Raw genomic sequence first — 27,691 nt, forward strand, 5'->3', positions numbered from 1 at the left:
TTTAGAAAAAAAATCAAGATATCTACATATCAACAATTGAGAAGTTTATTAAAAGGACGTTAGACAATTTGGCATTATGACACTAAAATCCGTCCGTATTGTACTTTTGCATTACGTATCAATGAACAATGGTTTTCTGCACCTTGTTTCACCTCTACCAATAGCAGTGTATGCAATTGTACATGATTGACACTTTTAATTCTGTAAAAGACATTACTGACACACCATCTACAAAAATCGTCCAAAACATGTTTTTCAATGATTTTTGTATCTACATTTGGCACGAATACGCTGTCGAACACCATCACTATAAAATGCATGTAAAAAACTGAACAGACTTCAATTTAACAGATTTACCCCCTTTCACTGTCCAGCGAGAGAAGTGATCGAGAACAGATCGATAATATGTGTCGAGTATTGCAGTTTGATCGTGAACAGGACACGTCAAGGATCGTGAAAAAAATGCTACTTTTTCGACAATTTTAGCAAATCTGCAACTAGTAGGAATAAAATGATCGAGGATGTCTGTCAGATGATTACCATTTTCATCATTCCCTCCCCTTACAGTGTAAGCTTGTTTCTTTTTCTCTATTAGTGTATGTCCCATAGCATGCAGAAGCGTCCCTATGTTTGAGGGACCTTTTCAAATTTGTAGACTATGGAGAATATCTGAAAGAAATATTAAATCTGCATCTTCCTTCTGAACACATCTCCTTTTACATGTCGGAAATTGTGGTACGTAATGACCTTAATATTTATAGTAAAATTATAGCACAATATGACGATGCATGCTTTCTCGTGCTAGGTATACCTCCACTCGTGGAAGTCCCACTATATGAAGTTGATATCGGATAAAACTAAAATCGTTTACTATATGTTCCATCTATAAGCCACATACCCAACTTGAAATCAATTTATCTACTGAAGAATAAGGCAATGCCAATACTATACCACCACCACCCATCCCATGCCCCACAAAAATGGTGTTACACATACACCCTTCATTCAACAGGCCTTGTACTAGATAATTTTTTATCAGCCCCTTGTCGGAAATAAAACAAATTGTGAAACATCAACACCCAGCTTAGTATTTACAAAATACCATAGGCCAAAAGAGAAAGAAAACAGCCACTGAACAAATTCTGAAATACGGGTAGTATCTCTTAATAGTAGACATCGAAACAGTCAAATGCCGATGTGAATACTCACATTACACTAGTGTAACTGATAAAACAGAGAGATTATGCATAGAGAGGGAATGCTTATCCCGCTATGCAGTTCCATTGAAAAATAATAATTCTGGAACTGCACAGTTGTGAGAGGCCGATATTTTCCCCATTTATATACTTTCTACTTGGAATATTTTGTTCACAAATGTAATGCAATAAAGATAACGAACTTTGCATTAATTTTATTACGTTTTCGACAACTTTGATGCATTTTCTACAGGTTTATTCGTTGGGTCTACTCCATCTTTCTGAATTTTCAATGAAAAGTCTACTGTGTCATATCCCTGTGTAAGGCGACTGAGGGAAACAACATCAACTTCCGGTAGAAGAAAATTAATAAGAGTTTCTTCGGTAATCCCTCCGCTTGCCTCTATAAGTGTGTTCGGAAAACTAGTTTTCAGGGAAGAAGCAGCCGTCTTCAAAGCCTGAAAGAGAATTAAGCCTCAAAATTTAGCTTTAGTTAGCGTGTCATGCAGGTTTGTATTAATTAAACTACAATCATTCTTAAAACGCTCTGAAAACTTTACAACAGTGTACTATATCTCTTCATATCATTTAAAATGGGCACGCGGTGGTGTTTCTAGAAAAGCAGATGACGGGTCATCTGGTCCATGCCACCAGTTTTAGTGGAGTCCGGATTGGCCCTTTATTTTTCTTCTTTGTATGTGTTATTTTGGTTGAAATTTCACTTTCTTTGTCGTGTTTGTCTGTTTCCCCTGTCTAATCGTTGTCCGTGGAATGTATTATTTTGATTCTCGCTCGAATTCCTTGATTACCCTTTCAAGAGTGGTATCAGTAACTGGTCAGATTGATCGGAGATGTGCTTTGGAAGAAATGCTAAAGATTTGACTATGCCACAATGTAAAGTTTTATGTTTTGGAGTCGAAAAAAAAGATAATTCTGAAACTGATTATTTTAAAGCCTAAATTAATACCATTACCTAAATGCCAATTAAAATAAAGGACCATACGTGAATTACAAAAATACCTCCGACTTGAAATTATCCAACATTACAACATCACTCCCGGCGCGAGCAGCTTCTTCTGCATCCTCCAGACATCTGCACTCAACTTCAACCTTTGTGGAAAATCCACCAACAGTCCTGGCATCCTTGACAGCCTGAAATTTGAATATGAATTACATTTCTGATTAAATTTCGGACACCAGGGTATATTAAGCTGTTTTCTTTAAAGCTGCTAGTCAATAATGTATTATAATCTGGCTATGACCACAGCTTTCTCTTTTCATTTTTAAAGAGATAAATGAAAGCTACTGCACTTACAATAAAACGTGTTTACAGATCTCGTTAGGTCATTAATTAGAAAATATAAAATTCATCTTCATATTCAAGTTACTCCCAACTTACCAAAAAAAAAAAATTAAAGTGAGTTTTGTATGACAGTATCTTTTTTCTACCTGCGTGAGCGTTTATTATAAGTTATTAACCTGGGTAATACTTCCTGCTGTCCATATATGGTTATCTTTTAACATTATCATGGAAGACAGGTCATATCTATGTGTCGACACTCCTCCCACCAGTAGAGCATATTTCTCGACTAATCTGAATCCAGGAGTTGTCTTCCTTGTTCCTGCAACTTGTCCTTTCCATTCTGCTTTCTCGGCAATATTGTGCAATCTTCTCGCCAAAGTGGCAATACCACTTGCACGGGATAGACAGTTCAAAGCCACTCTTTCTCCTAGAAGAAGCTGGCGGACTTTCCCGGAAACTTTAGCTACACATTTTATTGGTTCAACAGAGTTACCCTCTTTTTCATTCCAAGAGACAGTGCATTCTAGTTCTTTGAATATTGCATCGAAAAATGGAATGCCTGCCAAAACACCTTCGCCTTTCATCAACAATAATGCAGTCTCTTCTTTTTCACCAACCACAAACCCTCCATAGTCAAAATTTGGCGTGTCTTCTTTAAGCCATTCCCTTGCCATGTGACGAAGAGTAACTGGGTGCAAAACATGTGCAAGATTGGGGTTATATATTCTTTCAAGTGTTGCTGAAGCGTCGGTCATATTAAATACTTGCCAGATCACTCCTGAAAAGAAAATAGTTCTAGCGAGTTAAGTAGAAAGCTTTTCTATTAATTCTGTTAATTTTGAGGTGAATGCTAAGAGAAGAGACAGACTTTAATGTGTCTATAGTGTCTTTAATATTAGCTCAACTTGGTAGATTTGATGGAGAAAAGCATCCTATATAGGATCATTCAAGCTATATACCGGAAGCTGGTATTTAAGGACGTTGCGAACTTGCGATTCTTTTTATTTAACATGTTTTGCATGAAGTCTGTCTTACAGGAGTGTAGAGAAAAATGAACAAGCACAAGTGCACAAAAGGTGCCTATCAGAGTGCCTACTGTCAAACCTCTTTTCTATAACAAATTTTGCATGAAGTCTGTCTCAAAAGAGTGTAGAGAAAAATCAACAGAGGTGTACACTTGGTGCCAGTCGGTGTGCCTACTGTCTGTTGGCATACCGATCCATCAAACTGTACAAATGTTTTCTACAAAAACATTTAATACAGTTATGATTTCGTCATGATCGGTATATTTCTGGTTGGACGTAAATTATATATTTCTACCCAGTAGCCTAAGGGTTTCTCGTGGTAATTGACAAGATACATGTGTTTTCCGTCGTAGCATTGGATTAAAAAAATAACATCATTATTTCATCTAGCTGCAGATGTGAGATAATGATATAAAGAGTAGGAAATTGAAGTTTTTTTATTTTGCCCCATAAACGATTGTTATAAAATGTTTTCAGAAGTCTTAAAAATCAACGTCTGGTAAATTCTAGAACAGCAAGTATTACAATTTTGGAGGCCATTTTTCACAGATGGAAGTTAAAAAAATCGTGAATTTGGTAGCCACTTGGCCTATATATTAGTCTACTTATGTTATACTTTCACATAAAGATAATCATTTCTTCATTAAGAGCTATACTTATTAGAAATCATACATTTATCTCCCAATAAAATCAACCAAATGAAACCAAATGAAGAACGATAACTCTTACAATTTACCAATTTTATGTACAGTCTATAAAATTTTTATCGCAAAAGTGCAACAAACAAATGAAATACTAAGACTGGTTATGTGATCAGTAACTGTTTCTGAACATGAAGTAAAACTGAATTCGATAGGTTTCTGACATACATGAATCACCTTCTGTCTGATTTTTATACAGACTACTACTTAAATATAGCGTTCTCTAAAACTTATAAATAAACATAATAAAACATTGTAATGCTACATCAAGAACGGATGTTATGGAGGTTGTAATTTATAAGGTGTGGAAAATAATGTAGTCAGTTAGACCGCATCAAATTGGACACCACCTCATTATTTCAAATATCATAGTAGCCTTATAAAATCAAATTGTAGTTCCCCATCACGAGACAGTGAGCATAGGAGCCTGATATCTTGGTGGAATAAGACAATTTGATCATCGAAGGGAAGGTTTGGAAGACTTCTTCCATCCCCCTCAAATCAGGCCATAAACTCTATTAGAACCCGAGATCATTAGCAGAAGCTCATTCTGTTAAGGAACCTGTATTTAGGGCAGCAAGTGATAAAAAGAAACACCATGCACACAATATTGACGTTTTATAACATAGCACACACATGCAAACAATTATGATACATTTATGCGTGATTAACGTTTTAGTTAATAACGATTCTTATTTGCTCCGCAAGAACAAGCGGGGATTGGACACAAGTTTTTTTTCCAACTTACGTGGTCTTCAATCTCCCTTTCAATATAATTTGTCACAACAACTTCAACATGCGACAATTCAGTTAAAATATTCAATTATATGACCAGGTTCATGCAGTTGTGGACAGATATGAATAACTTTCAGAATTAAGCAAAGGATTGCAAAGTAAAATAAGATTTTTTAGAGTCATGCACGGTGCATCGATCCATCTCGCTATTTTCTTGCTTCGCCAGTCACTTGTGTCGCCAGTAACACCTTTTGTGCATATCATACGCGTATGCAAACGACCCCCTACCTTTATGAATCCACCGTTTACACTTGCGCGTACTAATTAATGACCTTTGTAATTTTTACCACGTGTTGAACAATAAATTGAACAACAAATTCCCTTTGAAAGTCGTTAATATACTAACCTTGTGCTTTGAAGTTTAATGTCCGTAAAAAAGTCGGGGTCCTAAAATTCCATCAGAATTGATTTAACACCAATTAGGCTTGATCTTAGTGACAGCGGCAAAGGAAAAAGCTTAATACACTTAAGTCACTCAGTCGGATTTAAACGGTAAACTACTGTCTTCCAAGTTCATATTTACACGGATGACACTTAAGTATACATGTGTATAAACATCAGATATTTTATGCTTATCCTCGATTTGTAAGATGTGTATTGCCTCGCAAACAATCGATATTACCTTTAGTGATATTGAATAAATTCGGAATGAAATGTGGAGAATTTTAAATACCTGCAAACAAACCAAGCATGAACGCAATAAGTAATTACTTCGTTACTTTTAACCAGTTCGTGAGATAGACTACTTACTAGTGAATTGTTGAGTTTTATAACAGTCTGAAAACCTTACAGTGCAAACTGTTTTGACAATGGATTCTAAAAGCAGGCGCGGATCCAAGGACTGGCGTGCCGGGCGTGCGCACCCTCTAAATCGGCAAGAAAAAAAATTACCACAAGTTTCACCCCATAATATTGTTTTGCCTTGCTTTGCATGACATTTAATTCAATTAACGCCCCCCTAAACTCAAATCCTGGATCCGCCCCTTAAAAGAGTATATTACCAGCGTGAACAGTGAACGACATGCATGATAAATTCTATTGTGATATTTCATTTTCCTTCTTTCCCTATCAATTTCTAGGAAATGTAGCGACAAATCGCCTTTTATCTCTCTATTTTTTAGCGTTGGCTAAAAAAAAAACAATACATATAATTAGTGAATGGTTCTAGCCTTAATCTTAAAGTAATCAAGGGAACCAAGATTCTAGCGAAAGTCAAACGAATGTAATTTAGGGACAAAATCCAGACAGGGAAAACAGACAGGCACAACAAAGTACATAAAATAACCAAAATAATACGAACAAAGCAACAAAAGAAAACTCCGACTCCACTAGAAATTGGGAGCATAGATCTGGTGCACCGGTAGGGTAAGTGTCCTCTGCTTTTCTAGAAACCCCGCCGATTCCCTAATAAAAGTATGAACTCTGTACAAGTGCAGCATAGGAAAATCTCAGACATCCGAGGGTAAGATTTAATCGTCCTCTAACGAGGATCCGCCGCGTTAGAGTTCTATTACATATTACCAAGGGTGTCTGATATCTTTCAAGAGAAATGCAGCCTTCGAGTTGAATTAAAATGACCATCATTTAACCTCTGATCGTGACAAACCAGGCCTATGATGCGTCACATGCAATTAGGTGTAAAATTTAGGTCACTTCATAACAGTATAAACAATCAATCACGGTTTATTCTCGATAAAATTACTATTTTAAAACAATTTTCCAACACATATTCGATCCTAGTAATATATGACCGTTCATTTACCCTCCCGCTTTATTCATTTGTGTCCATTTTTTACGGAAAAATGCACGTGTTCTGTACCAACCCTGGGTGAGATAAGGAATTTTCACTAACGGGACAAGAAAATTCCTATTTTTAGCTGTGCGAGATTTCCTTATTTGACCCAAGGGCTGAGACAGAATATGTGTGCTCTCTCGTACTCGTACAGGTGTTAGATTCTTAATATCTATTACAGCTAACAATAGGAGTTTTCTTGTCTCTTTATTGAGAAAACGAAATTTCACATAGATCTCTAAGTGTAGGTCAAGATATGAGACTGACTTCACTGTGTCTGTAGTATCCTTTATCTCAATTCTTGGGGTAGATGCGATGCTTCAAATCGCCCGAAACTAGGGTTGTTTTACGATAATACGTCATATAATATATATATATAGCGAAAACTGAGATTAAAGGAATTAGCTAAATGATATTCTTTCTTTCGGATCAGTTCAGCTATAAAGTAAGCCTCATAAGATTGAAGGAATAGGCCAGCAAGTAGAGGAGCACAATTTGTTCCCAATGGAATGCCGACCGTTTGTTGAAAAAGACGTCCACCACATACACTGTACAAATTGAAATTAAATTAATATCACTACGGGAGTAACAAGTGTTGTTGTAGGAATGGAGACCCTCTTGGACAGCTGTGATTATAGAAGTTAAAAGTTTTGAAAGAGGTATGGTGGTACATTTTGCAGATCCAGCTATGTAAAGTTGTTTGTATGGTTTCTTGAGGAGTTTAGGTATCCAGTACATAAACGGTAAATCACAATCATCGTCTTTGGTAGAGAGACCAAGAGAGGATAGCACAGATTTATGATTTTCCACTGTCTCTTCTTTGGAGAGTATAGGTCTTATCACTGCTGTTATTTTCTACGTCTACCTTTGAAAATAAACACGTTTTGCAGACGAAAACAATGTTGTTTTGGGCTTTGTCTGCTGGTACAACACATATTTGTATAGTAGACAATGTTTTTGCTACATCGGGGTCATTGAAAACTGGTGTAGCATTGACATTCATTGACCTTCTTAAAACTTTCATTCGTTTCAAAATTAAAGACCTCACGGTCTTTACCCACTCTGACAGAGTATCGATGTCTTTTTGTTCTCGTTTTATCCATTTTCTTTCGTAGTCACCCACGGCATCCATAAGAACTTTAAAGCTATAATAATTCCAATTTATGGTGCGTGGTTCACGGTACATGGAACATTTAGAAAGAACCTTACGCAGAGATTCGTTTTCGATGATGGTCAAATCTCCCGTAACAACATGACCGGAAGGACCATATTTGAATGAAGGGTTTTTGCAATAACAGTTAAGTTGTTTAGCCATGAAGTACTCAATCTCGAGGTTCTGCCTTTATAATTGAAAATTTTGGATGCATTTTGCGAAGTTTAGGAATATGAAATAATCGGTATTGATTTGTTCTTAAAATATGAGGGAATGTTGTTGGTAACTTTTTGTGATAGAGGATATTAGCCAAATTAATTGTGTCTATACCTTTGTTGACAAACGGTAGTGGAAGAAATGATAGTTTTTCTTTATCTTGACTATTTACACCAACTGGCTTAAAGAGTCCGTGGAAACCAGGATAAAAAATGACGGCAACAAGTCTGTATAATGATAAGGTAGGTTCAGTAACAGGAGTGTTAACCCTTGTTTTGTATAGGGAGTATAGTAGAGTGAGAGGTATAATAGAATAGAGTAAAGTTCGAATGTGATGAAGTCTAAGACGTTTTTCTATGAAAGGAAGGAGACCATCTATGTATCTTATGTGACGTTTATTGGCGATGGCCATGACTCCTTTTCCGTCTTGGATTTTTGTCAAATAAATTCATCACATTTATGCTATTGTTATATTGGTTTGAAAGGTTTCCTATACTTTTGATGTTGTCATTGCACCATAAGGTATTGCAGTACCTAGTCGGTGTATCCAGTATTCCTCTCTATGGTAGTTTTACTTAGGACGGGACTGCACGTGACTCTTTAACCACATTTCTGAGTTCTAGTCCCGCGGAAATAACGACAAAACATTTGACATGTATAAAATCGTTGGGAATGTATATGTATAAATGTCTCAGAATGTGACGACTCTATTCGCTACACAGCTCCATCGGATAAAATTGATACAGGGAAGATAACGTAAACATAGAATGGTCTGAAAATTCCAAATGACATTAGAACTGTCAAATTTGAAATGCAATTTTTTGGTCGTTCCCTCCACGGGACTCGATCTCGTACCGCTGTTACATCTATGGCAACACCACCTGCACAATGTCAAGTGCCGCAGGTAGACCACTCGGCCAGCTAGGCTATAGCCGGGCCATCAGTTCCAAACCTGACATAAAGTGCAAATATTTTGAGAGTAAATGGTCCGATTTTACACATCGATACATTCTGGAAAAAAAAAACAATGGTAATCCTATCCTTTGTTTTGTACTGTAATAAGCCCTCTTGTTGCTTGAGTCTCTTTGTGCTACATAAACGTACTGTGGCGTCATTATATATATATAAACGTCTCAGAATGTGACGAGCCTATTCGCTACACTGCTCCATCGGATCAGTTTGATACAGGGAAGATATATAAACGTATAGAAAGGTCGGAAAAATTCCCAACGATGTTAGAACTGTCAAATTTGCGATGCAAATTTTTGGGTCGTTCCCTCCGCGGGACTCGAACTCGTACCGCTGTGACATCTATGGCAACACCGCCTGCACTAAATCCAGCGCCCTAGACCTGGGAATTCATATTAATCTTGAAGCTACATGTGAAGTTTTATGCTAAGTTCTACTTTTATTTTATGTAAAACGACAAATGAAAGTCTTCAAAACAGACAGTAAATATCAAAAGCAACAAATATTAAAACTTAAGAGATCATTAAAAAAAACCCACTTTCAAATGAATCAACAAAAGGTACATCAGAAATGTTAGCATCACCCATCGAGTTTTTGAATCATGTTCCGCCTTGAGAGAAAATATTGATGACGAGGATGGACACATCATTAGGGAAAATCGTTGTTACTTAGGACTGTATAATGCATCGGTACTATAGTCGGCGTCACATAAATAACATACTGTTAAAATTTGAATAAAAATATTTTCTACGACTTTATTGACACCTACCGTCGTTTAAATTGTCTTAAATGACTTGCTCATTCGTTTAGCCAAACGGCTTCTCCCTAAACATTGAATCGTTAAATTCCGGTCAGATTTTAATTCTAGGTGGCAATATTTACATTGTAAAAAGTCGGCCATGTTTACAGTGATCGGGTTGCTAGGAGATGTTGTTTACGTTTAAATGGTTTGTCCAAAAACCGAAGACCCCAGAATGCACTTCGGGGTTATTCGGATATCTCGGATTTATTTTACGCAAACAACGTACAATACCGAGAAGTTTATCAAGCAGACGATTGTCAGCGGAGTTCGACGGGAACTTACGAACTTCGTTTGTAAACAAATCGTCCCGTAAAAACCAACATGGCGGATATTAGTATGGGATTTTCCCGTAAGGATTTGTTACGCATGATTTAAGCTAATAAGCGACTTGTTTTTGAGAAGCTGTTTGGCTAAACGAATGAGCAAGTCATTTAAGACAATTTAAACGACGGTTGGTGTCAATAAAGTCGTAGAAAATATTTTCATTCAAATTTTAACAGTATGTTATTTATGTGACGCCGAGTATAATATTACAACCGTAATTGTAAATTTTCGGTAGTCGAATAAAAAAACAAAAACAAACAAACACTTTATTTATCCTCAGACACCGAGGTGTACAAGAGATCAATCAGTTTTTTTTACATACATCTAACAATAGCAACTAAGGCATAAGGAATAAATAGATAAGTCGTAAGTGTGAAATTGATCGTAAATTATGACTCACAATGCTATTTTAGGTTGTGACGTCATTACTTACGATCAACTTCATGTGAAATTGAGGCCGCAACTAGGAATCTGATTAGCCGAATTTTGAATAGAGTAGGCGGAAATGAAAATAAAGAAAATGTAAAACTTTGCTATACTAATGACATGATTGCTGAATAGCGATGTCTAATAGTATTATTTTAATATATGTATTAATTAGTAGGTCAAGTAAATAACTGAGCAGTAAGCAGTCCCAAACATATACTACTGTAGAAAAATATGCAAAACAAACGTTTAGTCCTCCTACAATGGGTATTGTTCATTTTCGATTTGCAAGGTGAACCATTATTCCGTTCTTTGCTCTCATGACAACTTCTGGAACGGTATCATACTCGAAGTTTTCAACTAATGCCACTTTAAACCTTCAAGACAGACATTAAATAAAGATCTGAGTTATAAAAATAAAATTTAAATAAAAAAATACATATTTGATGAAATGTCCTTGATTTAAGGAAATTTTGTGATTTTTTCATTGTTTTGCGATTATGAAAATATGGCATCTACCGGGACATTAAATGATACTTCGACTCGTTGCTAAACATAGCTTGAAAAATGTTAATAATAATCTTTTAAAGTTTAATCTGGAAATCGTCGGGAGACGGGCACACCGATTGATGGACACGCAACTTTTCGGAAACTTTTTTTTCAAATTTATCAAGCTATTGCCATAATATTAAATTTTTGCGAAAAACACCGCATTGACGTAAAGTGGGAAGTCTTTATCATCATAATACCTTTCTGAGGAATGGTTTTTAAGTTTTACCCTATGTTATTTTCCGAAGTATAAAGTACCAACCTTCTAACAAATTTACTAATGACAACTTTTAATTCATTCATTGCGAAGTTCTGTCCAATACAGTTCCTGGAAAAATAGATCAAAATGGCATGTTGCACGCTACGTCGTCCTAAGAATAATCCCACATAACCTTTTTAGTCAAAGCTGGTAAAGGGAGACAAAGTACAATTTATGATGAGAATCTAAGCATTCCCTCTAGTAGAAGAAATCTAAGAAATCTGTTACGAAAATTTCCATAATGCAGCACCTAAAAAACTACGAAGTCGATCGGTAAATAGGAAGCGGATGAGCAACGAACTTGAAAAGGAAGACACAGTTCAAGTCATCATGAGAAAACAATATACCAAATATCCAAGCATTCCCTCCAATAGAAGCTGAAAAATCTGTTATGAAAACGGACGGACGGACTAATTGACGGACGACCAAAGTGATTGCAGGGTGAGTGGGGGTATAATATATGGATCATGAAAGTATGTTATGATGCATAAGATTTTTCTAAGGCAACTACAACCCCCTTGAAATAAAATGTTCAAATCAAAGGAATAAATAAATCAGAGTATTTTGCTAGGAGTAAAACTTATGCCACAGCAAAGGAAATTTACAAAGGAAATATATAAAGGAAAATGCCATTGGAAAGCACCTGACATCAGTTCCAGTTTTTGTGGGACTTAATATTGCAAATGCTTTAGAGTTCTATGTTACGGCTTGTTTCCCCTATTTTCACTTTTCATACGTCTTCTATTTTATTCTGTTCACAACATTGTGTATGGAGATCGTCTTTGTTCCCCGTTTTGACGTTCGTGTCATGTATTTGAATTTTGATGTATCTGAATGGTCCCATTATTGACGCTTGGTAATTTTTCGCAGATTTTTCGTATTTTGTTTTGTATCTTTCTGGCTCTTTAGAGTGGCAGTTCGCATAAGTCAAACACCAAACTAATATGGAACGACGTTAATTCTGTGTATATTATAACGCTTTTGCTTGTTAATTGATTTCTTTCTGTAGTAAACGTTTATGGTCGATAATTTCTGAAACACGGTGCATATCTTTCTGTCCTCTTGCAAAGTCATATGTTAGTTGTACTTACAATAATTTAGCAGGGTTTGAATTAGTGTAAAAAATAATCATATTAAAAAATTCTTACATAAAACTACATTCATTTTTGATAAGCCTCTTACAATGGTGAGATAGTTAGCGAGAAAATATTTGAAAAAAAACGGTTGAACTCCAAGTTTCCTTTTGAAATATAAAAAGAATGGCAGATGATTGTTCTTTATGCAAACGTATAAGAAATTCTATATACAAGTTTTTTATAGTTATTTTAAAAAAATATCCCTGTAGAATCAATGTAATAAAATGTCTACATTTTCTAATTCAATTACGTGGACCTAAATTTTTTAAAATCTGCAGTCGTAAGTTATGATATCATAATAGAGTTAAGTATAGTGACGTCATAACTTACGACTAATTTTACTCTTACGATTTTTTGTGAAAAGGGCTACAGAATTTGACAGTATTTATATACAAAGTCATCACTGAGAAAAATAAGAAAAAAAATCTGTATTCAAATAATATATGTATGATATACCTTAAAATACACTTAAAAACAGCTGTTCTATTATAAATCATAGTACCTTGAACCTGCAGCGAACGGAACATAACTGTACGGATGCCTATTTGCTATTCTATCATCCGAAAATCGTGTTGGTCGAAACACCTGAAATGGAAATTTTGTTTTTGCCTTTAAAAATTTTTCATTCCCCATTCCGAAGTCTAAATGGCTGTAACGTACCTTAAATTCAGCAGAAAAATATTTTTGAAGCAATGCCATCACTACTTAGTTTTATTAAATTCGGTTTAGTAGTTGGAGAGAAGTTGAGCTTATAAACGAGAAATGGACAGATGAACAAAACTAAACGGGGAGGACATAACAAGCAGAAGGAAGTAATCGGTTGACAACATTCTTGTTAAAGAAAATGAGCCAAAGATGGTTGATGAACAAAATAGGCACAAATTTATACTAACCTCAAATTAAAAGATCAATGGTTGTTCGTAATCATGTAATGATAATAGCCTTTATTTAGACAGGATAAAACATATTAGTACATAACACTACTACACACAGTTGTCATGTATTATAATAAATACAAATTATAATAAATACATCATACAAATCCAATAAAAATTAACAATGATATCATGGGTTTTCTCATTTCTGACGTTTTCAGATAACTTTTTTCCCCATAAACTGGTATCAGACACTGTTAGCGTACATTTATATTATTCAGTACGAGATCTTGAAGTAAATAACAAAACTTTAAAACTCCGTGTAGTTGATCTTGAACTTATTTCATGTACATATGTAAATATAGCCATATATGTAAGTGTCAAATTGTGCAATAATTCAAAAACTAAGATAACCTTTCTAAATACAAAATAATTAGATATCAATATTTATGCATCCATTTAAGTACAGAAAATAAGTTTTGTGATGTAGTCATTATATTTCTAACATTAAGTATGATGCGAGTAGCCGCCTTCAGTAACTTAAAAATTGCATGAACATTATATGTATAATTTGAACAGCACCATACAGTACAAAATTAGTTCAAATACGGAAAAGTAATACTGTTACAAACTTTAAGTTAAGTTTCATTTGACATAAATGGTCTTAGTTTTCTAAGTACAGCAATTTTCTTATTTTATTGGAAGAGAAATCAAGGGAACAAACGAGGAAAGGAAAACTATGACCCGTTGAAGAAATCAGTTTTCATGGTGCAGACGGACACACCATAACGATCCAATAGATATTATATTACGTGTCTTCCGAGTTAAATATTCATTTAAAGTAACATCTATTTGGCTGAGAGAGTAATCAAGGAAACCACGGTTATAGCGGTAATCAAAAGAATGTAACCCAGGAAGAAAGACAGAGGTAACATTTTCTAATACAAAATTATCAATTCTAATACACATATTATTAACCTTTGCCAATTTTGTCGGCTCGTTCCTTTAAGTTTTCTTCAAGTGTAAATAAAAGAAGGAATAGTCATGTTAAAGTAATTGCTTAAAGAAATTAATGCATATGCAAAGGTTTTGTTTAGCGTAAATCAAACTTGTCATTTACTTGTATTTTTTTTTAAATTTTGTATCCTGCACAGTAATAAAGATACCTTTTATACAGGTGAATTAGCTAAGAGTTACCTCATGGTCTGGCCAAACATCAGGATGATGATGAATCATGTGCATGTTTACTTCGATATGAGTTCCTTCTGGGATAACACATTCTCCAAACTGCAGAGGTGTCTTGAGGACGCGACCTACCACAGGCACAGGGGCGAACATTCTCATTGATTCTTTTAAAAATGCCGTCAATTTAGGCATTTGTGACAAGTTTTCCCTACAAAAATATAACGCAAAAATGTTTTCTGTAATTTTAATCGTACTACAATTCACAGTTTTCTGAAAACTGGTCGTCTGAATATAGCTGAAATACTGCTGCTCGGACGTTAAACCCCAACAAACAAACAAAACAACTGAAAACTGATTTATTCAACGGGTCATAGTTTTCCTTTCCTCGTTTGTCTACCCCGGACTTGACTTTTTATGAGCAACTCGGCGGGCGTTTCTAGAAAAGCAGAGGACGCTTACCCTACCGGTTCACCTGGTCCATGCTCCCAGTTTTTAGTGGAGTCCGAGTTGCTCATTTGCTTTTGTTGCTTTGTATGTATGATTTTAGTTACTTTGTGTTCTTTGTTGTGTATGTCTGTTTTCCATGTCTGGTCTTTGTCCCTGAATTGCGTTCTTTTGATTACCGCTATAACCTTGGTTCCCTTGATTACTCTTTAACCATACTGTTATTAAATGTTACGCTATACTGTACATTCAATATCAATATGATTTGATAAAATACCTACAACAGTTTTGTAAACAAATCCATTATTCGGATTTCAATTTCATGTATACACAAGAAAAAAATGCAACATATGTTTTTATATGTTTCAAATCATATGGAAACATATCTTTAAGACCGGTATGGAAATATATCTATTTTTGGCCATTTAAACTCATGAACCGCATATTTTGCTTAAATACGAATGAAAACATTTACCTTTAGTGATTGAAATCATCTGAGAAAAATTTGTTTACTTATTGATATTTTAATGACAGAGTATCATATATTTATCTTAGAATTGAAAGAATTATCAAGGGAACCAAGGTTATAACGATAATCAGAAGAATGTAATCCAGGGACAACGACCAGACATGGAAAACAGACATACACAACAAAGAACATAAAGTAACTAAAATCATACAAAGTAACAAAAGCAAATGAGCAACTCGGACTCCACTAAAAACTGGAAACATGGACCAGGTGCGACGGTAGGGTAAGAGTCCTCTGCTTTTCTAGAAACACCCGCCGAGTTGCTCATAAAAAGTCATGACGACAGAGGAAAGGAAAACTATGACATGTTGAACAAATCAGTTTTCATGGCGCAGTAACGATCCACGAGTTCATGATGACGACCATAAAACTTCTGTTGTGATAACTTCAATCTTGTAGCAACATAACCCTGTTCCATAAGCCTATTTGTTATAATTCTGGCGCGATGCAAAAAGTCTGTTTTTCATATGTTTTTTTATGGTGGTCCTAAACATATGAGAAACACATGGAAACTTATGTTTTCATGTGTATCAGAAATACATGTAAAACCTACGTTGCAATTTTCTGTGTATGGCAGTTACATTTTCCGCAATAATAAAATATCGCAATAATTTAAAAAAAAAGAAAACAAAAACAAAACAAAAGCAAAACAAAACAAAACAAAACAAAAACAAAAAACAAAAAACAAAACCACAATTGACTCGACAAAATTCAAAACTGAGTGTGAATCGAACCCATAAGCCAGTCCTTTACCATTTGATCGACAGAAACCTACTTTTCTATCACAGGTTACGCTTATTTAATACAGTACCTTGTATTTTATATCATTAAAAAGATAAGTCGAATTCTGTTTGATGTTGTTAAAGCTATATACCCGAGAACTTAATGGCCACATAATGTTCATAAGATGATAACAAAACCATTATAATAAATGTATTCTGAATTATTGATACTGGGAATTTGTAACCTCTGAACAAAAATACAGTCTCCATGTATGAGTACACTCAAGAATGTTCTTTTGAACTTCAGAATGAATCATGACAACTTGAAGAAGATATGTAAGATTAAATTTAAGAAAATACCAATCTTAACCCAGAAGTATAAAACTACATCAAGCTAACAAACAAATTTAAAGGATAATTATCACAATTGGAAAGCGTGAATCAGAAGTTAGTTTCGCAGCACGCCAAGTTAACGAGTTCATAAAACTTTTTTCTTACATGAGTTCAATCTCCAACGTAACAAAATCATTATTCCTTTTATTATTGAAATGTTAATATTAAATTTGTAAATACATTTTGTTTCGATTTGTAATCGGCGAGTTGATATTTTAAATCATCAGTGGTGTTAAATAAAGCTAATATTACGAAAGAAAAGCGTTTACACGTTTCGTCGGGATCAAGTCTGAGTGTGGAAATACAGAATTAATTATGTGAAACATCGAAATATAGTAAACATGACACATTTGATATCTCAATGCTTTCTTCACAACAATTATTATATACAGTGAAACGTATCCTACATAACCCTCCAATGGAAAGCAAAATCCTGGTCGTATATGGTGTTTATATACACGCACGGTAATACAATAATAGGATAATTAATTGGAAGGAGTGAATAACCAAAATATGATCACGAGTGCCGAAGAACGCGTAGATTTAACGAGTGTGCGGAACTTGTTCCGCGCACGTGTTAAATCTTACTGTGTTCTTGGCATGAGTGATCATATTTTGGTTATTCACGATAACCAATTGATTATCCTATTTATTATATAGATTTCCTTGATTATTCTTGCTATTTTCAACATAAATTACAAATTTTGTGAACGGCGGATTGATTTCAAAGTTGTGACGTTTTGGCGAGAGAAAGTCCGAGAGTGAAATTACCGAATTTATTTCACAGTGTGAATTATCGAAATTTATTTCACTGGGAACATTCAATAAAACACTGCTATATATATAATAACATAGAATACACTACATGTTAATAGTCAAAGCTTGTTAAGACAGGTGGTCCATAAGACAGATTTGATGGCATGATACAGAGTAACCTACCATGATACATCATTGTTTTCTCCAAGAATCTCTATTACTTCATGGTGAACTATTTCTTGTTCATCTTGGTATTTCCCGAGATTATAAATTGTCCAATTAATGGCCGAGGCAGTAGTGTCATGACCTGTTAAATGTAAGTACTATTAGTCAGGAAATGGATAGCCTCTGTAATTTCTTTTTTTTTTGACTGCAAAAATCTTTGACAAATGTGGAAAAGGAACAGACTAAACGTGAATTCTATGCATTTCACGCCAGATTCGCTTCTGTATAGTTCCTTAGTAAAGAGCAAAGATAGATCATATTTTGGTTATTCACGATAACCAATTGATTATCATATTTGTTAGATAGATTTCCCCCAATATTTGTTGCTTTTTTCGCATAAGTTAAATTTTTTGAACGGCCGATTTTTATTCGTGTTGTGACGTTTTATGACGTTTTGGCGGGAGTCCGAGAGTGAAATTTCATAATTTATTTCACAGTGTGAATTATCGATTTTTTGTTTGGGAACATTCGGTAAATCACTTCTATCTATATAATTGTATGTGTTTTCACAAGGACGGCTCTTCGCACTGTTCAAATAAATTTTGATTCAGAAGTAATAATATAGAAGGTGCTCTGCACTGACAACCCAAAACATGCGTTGACTAAAATTACAGAGAGTGTTTTTTTTTTATTTGTATGGAGGTATAACATCAAATTTCTAAAATAAATTTGAGTCCACCTCAAAAGAGATAGCTACTAAAATATGAATTTTAGACTTGGATAGACATTTGCTAAAACTAAGGGATTATAAAGTACAATAACAAAATGCTTAATGATAAAATAAAGAAATCTGAGACGACAATAAAAACTCAAGTAAAACTACCATGTACTTTGTTTTAGAAAAAAAATTATTTTACTTCCTTTACCTTCAAACAAAAAGGTATCTACTTCTGCTCGTATGTCGTCGTTCGATAGACCTGTTCCATTTTCGTCCTTAGCCGTCAACAAAATATCTAGGAAATCCAGGTATCGCTTCGTCGGCAACCCTTCACTTTGCTATGAAAACAATAAAGTAAGGATTTAATGTACGGGAATTGAACAATTGTATATTTAGAACTATGTAACCTGGATCAGATACATGTATTTCTTAGTTTAAATATATATGATTTCATATTTTGTTTTGTCTTTTTAAAATTTTCATTATTCTCGACTTTTTAATTGAAGTTGTATCATTCTAATTCACTATATACTTTTTATGCTCTCATCTATTTGATGTGATGATTTGATTTGATTGTAGAACGTTCTTTGATTGGTTGGTTCTCTTTGAGCAAACAAGGTTATTTTGTATAACCCGGCATAGTACCATGATGACATTAAGAGCGATTGGCCCGCACTCTGCGATTCAAACAATCCCAAAGAAAAGAAAATTTGGATCACGAATCAGTTATAAAATCATTAGAAATTAAATTATATGGAGTGTTTTTTATTTGCAATTTATAACAAATTGTAAACTTGCCCAAACCTGGTTAACTCGAATTACCTATTCCGAAAATTGAATATATCACTTAAGTGTACTTCCCTTGTACCGGACCATATTAACATCGTTGCAGTTTCAGTTTATTTATAATATTTTTTTATAAAGCTTTTGGTAAGCAATATTGGATTGCGGCGTAGCCGAAGTCTAATATGGCTAGCCGAGGATCAACTATTCAGCCAATATGGAAAACCTTACGCATTGATACCTCTATTGACTAACTAGTCCAATACATCATATTGGCCTAGGCTACCATGAATTTTAAACTACTCAAATTAACGTATTAAATTTTGCTGAAAAACAAAACAAAACAAAACAAAAACAAAACAAAAACAAACCAAAACATAACAAAAATTACGGGTGAACGACTGAAATTATAGCTTGGAAACATTTATAAATTAACCTCTCAACAGCAAGATAAATTAAAATGATGTCTGCAAATTTTATGTTCATCAATTGTATTTTCGATAAAACGTTTTTCCAAAAGTATGTATGCTTAGTGGACTTAGGTCATTTGAGTTCCTTTCTGCAATTTTTCTTGCAATATTTCTATAGCGAAATCAAACATAAACATGACCGTATAAGTACTGTCCGAAAAATTAACCAGTTAAAGAGTAATCAAGGGAACCAAGGTTATAGCGGTAGTCAAAAGAATGTAATCCAGGGATAAAGACCAGACATGGAAAACAGTCAAACACAACAAAGAACATAAAGTAAATAAAATCATACATACTAAGTAACAAAAGCAAATGAGCAACTCGGATTCCACTAAAAACTAGGAGTATGGACCAGGTGCACCGGTAGGGTAAAAATATACATAGTGCAAATGAAAATCGTCAGCACCGACTAATTAATTAAATTGCCATTTTATCTCTTTTTTATAATGTTGGTTGTGACTAGACTGAAAATTAGAAGTCAGGTCACATTATTTTATCAAGATGTCATAGACTCGATGACTCATAACGCAGATTTGTTAACGTGTTACTTTTTCGAAGTGGCAATGGGTCGAAAAGGATCAGAGCCGAGTCATGAAAAGTCATAATGCAATTGTACGAGGATGGTTTGAGTATAGCGGAGATTGGTCAGGTTTTGGAGATTTTTAGAGTATCGAGTTTTCCTAATCGCTATTTACAACGAGGAACAGTAGAAAACAACAGGATTTAGTTTAAACATATTTATTGCATCAAAAATACACATATTTATACAAACATACTAGTATATACACAACACAGGATTCGGAAACAAGTATAGCTTATAAAACTCCGTCTCCTTCAGAAGTCAAGACAAAATTCATGTACAAACATCATGCTTTAGATTACGCAAAAATACATACGTTGAATTATGCAATATATGGTTTCACAGTAATTGAAAAGGAAGTAGTAACTAGGAAAAAACAATACAACTTTAGAAAAAAAACCACTTATAACGGGTGTTGAAGTGCATATCATGCGAACCGTTGCTATCTTTGATGTATTTATGTACTTGAAGAAATAGGTATTTGTTTTGCTCGAAAGAAAGATTTTTAGAACCAAAAAGCAGAGCATTAACTTCTAATACAACTGGGAATGGAACGGACAGAAAAGTATTTTGTCTCAAATTTATGTATCGGTTACAATACAATAAGAAATGGGTTGTAGTCTCAGTTTGTCCATATGAACAGAGGGGAGAATCGACCAAATTACGAGCATATAAGTGTTCCGATAGTGAGGCACAGTGCATTTGCAAGCAGGCGTGTAGCACTTGACCTTGTTCATTTCCTGCATAGTAATAAATCTGGGGATTATTTGTTTTCCTCATAACATGCTTTTTAAAGATATTTATAGAATCGGTACCGCAAACGGGCGTTGGCAGATTGTTCCAAAGTTTAATAGTCGATGGATGAAAACCATCACTGTACAATTAGGTACGAACGCGAGGGACAGTTAAGATATTCGAATGTCGAGTATTGTATGTATGCCGGCCCTCGGCTGAATTAGGCAGCAAGTTTGTAAATAGGTGGTGCAAGTTTGTTAACCATCTTATGAAAAAGAACTAACTTATGACCATCCCTTCTGTCAACAAAATTCTCCCAACCCGTTTCTTGATATAACTTATCTAATGAAGTAAGCTTAGTACCACCCGTAACAATCCTGGTTGCTTCGGTTTGGACAGCCTCTAATTTGTTTGCTAGACCGATGCTACTACTGTCCAAGACGACATCGCCATTTGTTGAATGTACGCCATGTAGAGTTATTCCAAAGAATATCTGTCAAGTGTGAACCGGTATTTTCGAAGGATATTAAGACGACGATATGCCGTATCGACTACAGGGTGTATGTGGTCGTGCCACAGACCGTTGCTAGAGAAAGTAATTCCGAGGTGTTTATGATTAGGTACCTTCTGAATCTGAACACAATTCATTTTGAGGCTCGGATGATTAGGCTTATGGACCTTGCGAGATATAGTCATAGTCTCCGTTTTCTGGAGATTTTCTGGGAAAATTTACTAACCAGGTATAAACCTATCTATGGATCTTTTCCAAATCCGAATTCAGAATCTCAACAGATTGCACTGGATCGTCAACTATGAGAAAAATACTAGTAATCGGCGAAAAGTTTTATCTGGGCATCAATATCTGTTACGATATCGTTTATGAATAAAATAAATAGTAAAGGTTCAAGTATGGACCTTGCGGTACGCCCGGGTTCATATCCCTCAGGTTTGAGTTACTCCCATTAAGAACTACTCTCTGACGTCTCTCGAAAAGATAATTTTCTACTCATTTTAAAATATTACCAGAAAACCTGTATTTTTGCAATCTGAAAAGTAAACCCTTGTGCCAAACACGATCAAAAGCCTTACTGATGTCACAAAGTATAACCCTGAATTCCTTCCCACTGTCAAGCGCTTTCCCAATCTCGTTCGATATGTTAACAAGTTGATTCACCACTGAATCACCTTGAGTGAAACCGGATTGATGAGGGGTAATGATCTTGCTATCTAACAAGAAATTATACATATATGTGTAAACGCACCGTTCCATACATTTTGACATCACTCTTAACAGCGATATCGGTCTATAGTTCGTCACGTCGCTAGGGGATCCCTTTTAAAGACCGGGGATACATTTGTCAATATCCATCTGGATGGAAAAATCCCTTGTGAAAGCGACATGTTAAAAAGTTTATATAGCGGATATGTTTATTCACGAGACGCTTCCTTCAGTAACCTAGGACTTATAAGATCAGGACTGGACGCCTTTGTTGAAACCAATAAAGGTAATGCATCGAAAACATCGGGCTCTCGAATGACAATATTTTCCAATCTATTTACATCCGGGGCACTAGGTAGACGGGCATTACTGTCGTCTACTAAACCCGGAGAAGCAAAGTATTCATTGAATATGTTCGCTTTTTTCAAGATCGTCAAATACTAAGTTATCATCCCAAAGTAACGGTGGGATACCGGCGTGAGCGGATTTCATGCCTGTAATGAGGTTGCAAGTCTACCACCATGATTGCGACGAAGTATTATATTCATACAAAGACTTTAAAAGCTTATCTTGGTACGCGGTTTGAGCATTGCGTATGAGACCTGTTACCTCATTTCGGATTTCGGTCCTTTAACAAAATATTAGGTATGTCTTTTTATTGTTGTATATTATTTGTTTTTGAATTCTTCAACACAAGTTAATACACTGGTTTTCCAATAACGTCTACGACGTCACCATATTAACGAAAACATTTGGCACTATTTTGTATAATATGAAAACATAAAACAATACAGAATTAAGTGGTTATGTTTCGGATAAGGTTTAATATACTAAGGAACAGATATTGTGAAACGTAAAAAAAATGTACTATCGTATAACCTCTATAAAATAATAAATACTTACAGAGGTCCTCAGTATGTGTAAACATACCTTTAAGTAAACTTTGAAAGGCCCCGACAACAAACGTAATAAAATCTACGAAAACAGAGCGAAGACACTCTTTCAAAACATGGGGCTCCCAGGAGCCTGAATCGCTCACCTGCTTAAATTTTGCCTTTCAGGGGCAATTTTAACAAGGACTTGTCCAACAGTTTTGACTCAAGAATACTTTGATAGGACTTATCATAAAGATAATTTCAGCAACTGAAAGTTTCTTTCTAGCTATCATATTTTTTAAGATATTGGTTAAAAAAAATTGTAAAAAACCAAAAACAAACCAAAACGTCGTTTTTCACCTTTCGAAGGCAAACTATCTTACAAGGAGTCGACTGACAACTTTCAAGACTTGTTGGCCTGATAATTAGGATCATTTCGGAAATAATTTGGCTAGACCTAACGGTTTTGGAGATATATGCGAAAAAACTACTGTCTGACCCCTATGTTCCATTTTTAATAAAAGTGGCCATGTTTTTCGACAGATAAAAAATCCCCACATAAGTTCCCCGGGGAACATTCATACCAAGTTTGGTTCCAATTGGCCAAGTAGTGTCAGAAGAGAGGAGTTTTGAAAAACAGTTAAGGACGACGACGACGCCAGACGCAAAGTGATGACAATAGCTTACACGGCCTTCGGCCAGGTTAGCTAATACATAAAAAATCAAATAACGACACAGAGACACATTAATGATCAACACTGATGTTATGGCGAAATCATTCATTTCTAACAAGTATCGTGCTGTAAGCGTAGCAAACAACTTGGAAATAGTGGACAAACATCCGAAATCGACAAAATTTGATTAAGGAAACAAAAATTCACCGTAAAACATTTGTCATTTATGTGATATTATGATACAGTCGATAGTATATAAAATCTTTGATACGATAAAGATATTGGATAATATCAAGTTAAAACACGGAGATGGTTTATAAATGGTTAAAAGATGCAGTTTTTAGAATTGTGCTACGACTATTCGTCAGTTTTTTGTAACTTAAAACCACTGGGTAGATTTCACTGCTAATAGACCTAAGGTACCCCAGGATATTCACCAATCCATTAGTCAGACCTGTCTGTCGCTGAATTATATCGGATTTCATTTATCATATTAATCAACATTCGCAGTTTAACAAATCTCCAAATGGATTAAACACTGAGGCTTCAATCGTTGTATTACACATGGTAGAACTTCTCAATAATTAATTTTGGTTTCATATTTTGATAGTTGTGGTTCTGATTACTTCTTGTATATAATCACTCTTGAGATTAAGATCTTCCTTTATATTTGATGCTATGATGCTGCTGATGAGGGGCTACTTCTTGAAGCATATAATTAGCATATCGAAGTTTGCGGTATATAATATGATTGATATGTTTTGGAACTTATGACCACTGGGTCGATGCCACTGCTGGTTGACCTAAGGTTCCCAAGGATATTCAAAAGCCGACTAGTCAGACTGGATTGACCCCGAATTATATTATTTTTTAATTTATCATATTTATCTAAATTATCATTATCACAATTTTCAACATAAATAAAAAAAAACTGAGGGTTCATTCTTTGTATTACACATGGTAGAATTTTAAGCTATGGATTTTGGCGCCCTATTTTGGTTTAGATCGTCCTAATGTATATTTGATGCAAATGCTGATGAGCTGTTACTCCTTGAAACACGTGTACAGGATATTGAAATATGCAATATATATGATTGTTTTTTTGTTTTTGTTTTTTGTTTTTGTTTTTTGTTTTTGTTTTTTTTTTTTGTAACTTATCCAATTAACAATTTTGTCAATTCGGTATGGCCAGGAATGATAAAATTACCAAATTACAATCGACATTTAAGGTATGACTGTTATATTTTTTTGTTTGTTTAATGAAAAAATAACCTCATCATGTGTTGCACATTAAATAATCTTTATAGCACGTTTTCAACTCTGCACCACGGTATTGAGGTTATTTCAAATTACCGAAAACAGCCATTCCTTATAATTCAATTTCAGTATCATATTTCAAACCATTGAAAAAGATGGAAGACGTCACAGTCATAAATAAAATTTGGTCTATGAGATAATTGACAATTCAATCAAACAGCGTGTTCCATCAGAAATTAAATTATATGTAAAGAAAGGGAAATTACAATATTACCGAAATAATAAAATCTTGGCAAAACTTAAAAAGAGTTTCTGGAAGGAAAGTTCTTAAAACAAATGCCAATATCAGGGTAAAAACCGGGGTCATGTCTTGATACAGACATTCTTAATAGAAATGATGGGATTAGCCGGGTTGATAGCGGGCTAAACCTTCTGCTTCTATTGCGGTTAATTATTTCCAGTATATTTCAACACGAACCGGCATAATAAAATCACCACCGATTAAAAAAAAATCAATTGTCAAAACAGTACAGAATATATCAACAATCAAAAAGTGCAAAATACAGAAATACAATTAGAATTAAATAAATTTAAGACTTAATCTTCAAAATAAGTATTGAAAAAATATTCTGAGCAAACAGCAATGCGATTTTCTGATTACCTGCTAAATAACATATAACATAATGTAACGGAAAAATTTGGTTAAGTCTATATATTGAAATAAAAGGGACATTAGAAAAATTAAAAGGCATTGATGTAAGTTACTATACCGGTTATACGACTATTTGACGAGATGAACCATGCAGTGACAGGCGTTTGTTTTCTCTCTTGCTGACCGCAAATGAGAGGATATTTGAAATTTGCTGACATAATTGTTAACTCAGATCAAATGTTGCGTAAAACAACCACTGTATCCATCATAACAAGATATATGCGAGGTCTTGACCTGCAGCGTTTATATTGAGATCATTACGTCAGATGCTGTTCGAAGCTTAGTGTTGAACATTAAAAAATTTCAGGCCTTCCTATGTAAGCATATATGAGGACGATGTTTTCAAAGTGGTACAAAAACAAAATTTCTTGATTATTTTATGGGTGGTAGTACTAATGACTAAGCAGTCAACCTTAGCAGAGTACTTCAAAGTAGGACATAAACCTTTGAAATACAATGTATAATTAGATTCACGGAAAGGCAACTGATATAAATATCTCTAATTTTTCAGCGGACCTATGCAGCTCTCGGCATTTATTGGAATTTTATCATTCTAAATTGATTTTGACGTCGTTGCAGTACCTTGTATGCGCAAACAATATTCCTATTGTCATGTAAATTCATTTGATATATAGTACAACTGATATTAGATTTTAAACCCTTTGAAAGTAACAGTCAAAGAATAATCAAGGGAACCAACATTCTAGCGGATGTAATCCAGGAACAAAGACCAGACAGAGAAAACAAACACACTAACACCAAAGAAGATAAAACAACAAAAATAATATATACAAGGTAGTTAAAGTAAATGAGCAATTCTAAAACAACTAAAACCTGGGAGCATGGGCCAGGAGCACCGGCAGGGTAAGAGTCCTCTGCTTTTCTCGAAATACCCGACGATATGCTCATTCAAGTCCAGGGTAGACGAAAGGAAAAATATGACACGTTGAACAAATCGGTTTTCATGGTGCAGATGGATACAACGTAACGATGATGGCGACCATAAAACTTCTCTAGGGATGACTTCAATCTTGTAGCAACAAAACACTGTTGAAGCCTAATTGTAAGAAGTCTAGTGAGATACAAAAAGATACAGAAAGCTCTGGCATAATGTTTGACGTCAACAAATGACACAAAGATTATCGAATTTCTATGGTCTAAATATAAAAATTTCAAAACGCCAAAAAAGAGTATTTAAAGGGAGCCAAGATTCTAGCGGAACACAAAAGAATGCAGCCAAGGGACAAAGACAAGGCATAGGAAACTGAAACACACAACAAAGAACATAAAATAAACAAAACAATACATACAAAGTAATTAAAGTAAACAAATAAAAACTGGTAGCATGGACCAGGTGCACCGGTAGGGTAAGCATCCTCTTCTTTTCTAGAAACATCCGCCGAGTTGAACATTAAAATTCAAGTCTTGGGTAGACAAAAGTCATGGAAAACAGACATACACAACAATTAAGTAGAAACGATATCAAACATTGAACATGTTCACATATTTCACTCACCAATATTTTCTTTCGTTCTGCTATAATCTTCTTAGAAAAATTTTGTGAGTATTCACATAGGTTCATATATTCTTTTCCTTCCTTACCACGATTATATATAAAATCGAACAAAAACCAAGGTTCCCTGAAATGAACACGATGTTGATTTAATACCATCTGTATGGTTTTCTTGAATGTAATACAACGATTTTTCACGAAAGAGTTATTGTGGTTTGTTAAACAGTTTTGCCTAATGCTTAAGAAGAATAATACCATATAACGTACACGTACACAATATTTCCTGATTATAATCTAGGACAGTAGTTTATGAATAAAGATCAATGGACAAGCCTAACATCTTTCGTCTACCACGGACTTGACTTTTTTATGAGCAATTCGGCTGGTGTTTAAGAAAAGCAGAGGACGCTTACCCTACCGGTGCACCTGGTCCGTGCTCC

At 34.7% G+C, this 27,691-nt stretch overlaps 2 protein-coding genes across 3 annotated transcripts in view; both read right to left on the reverse strand.

Moving 5' to 3' along the window:
• Positions 1–1,399: 1,399 nt before the first annotated feature.
• Positions 1,400–5,831, reverse strand: LOC148607501 (nicotinate-nucleotide pyrophosphorylase [carboxylating]-like). Of its 2 annotated transcripts, none has more exons than XM_088546642.1 (4): positions 5,771–5,831; positions 2,676–3,277; positions 2,217–2,348; positions 1,400–1,654 (listed from the first exon to the last, which is right to left on the reverse strand). In XM_088546642.1, exons 2-4 carry the CDS (start codon positions 3,252–3,254, stop codon positions 1,415–1,417), a joined length of 951 nt encoding a protein of 316 aa, XP_088402768.1. In that variant the 5' UTR covers positions 3,255–3,277; positions 5,771–5,831; the 3' UTR covers positions 1,400–1,414. The 2 variants fall into 2 exon arrangements, with proteins under 2 accessions (XP_088402768.1, XP_088402767.1); XM_088546641.1 differs by lacking the exon at positions 5,771–5,831 and adding an exon at positions 5,367–5,660.
• Positions 5,832–10,556: 4,725 nt separating this feature from the next.
• Positions 10,557–27,691, reverse strand: part of LOC148607502 (cytochrome P450 4A2-like) — a 43,904-nt gene continuing 26,769 nt past the window's right edge. Inside the window, exons 6-12 of the mRNA XM_088544402.1 lie at positions 27,255–27,378; positions 18,642–18,771; positions 17,734–17,857; positions 14,719–14,914; positions 13,149–13,231; positions 11,514–11,579; positions 10,557–11,079 (exon numbers count right to left, since the gene is read on the reverse strand). Of these exons, the coding sequence (XP_088400528.1) occupies positions 10,977–11,079; positions 11,514–11,579; positions 13,149–13,231; positions 14,719–14,914; positions 17,734–17,857; positions 18,642–18,771; positions 27,255–27,378 (826 nt within the window). The 3' untranslated portion in view covers positions 10,557–10,976. The remainder of the gene's footprint in view (positions 11,080–11,513; positions 11,580–13,148; positions 13,232–14,718; positions 14,915–17,733; positions 17,858–18,641; positions 18,772–27,254; positions 27,379–27,691) is intronic.

Source organism: Perna viridis, chromosome 9, assembly GCF_037379345.1.
Source record: "Perna viridis isolate PV_CMFRI_1.1 ecotype Kerala chromosome 9, ASM3737934v1, whole genome shotgun sequence".
In the NCBI taxonomy this organism is placed as follows: Eukaryota; Metazoa; Mollusca; class Bivalvia; order Mytilida; family Mytilidae; genus Perna; species Perna viridis.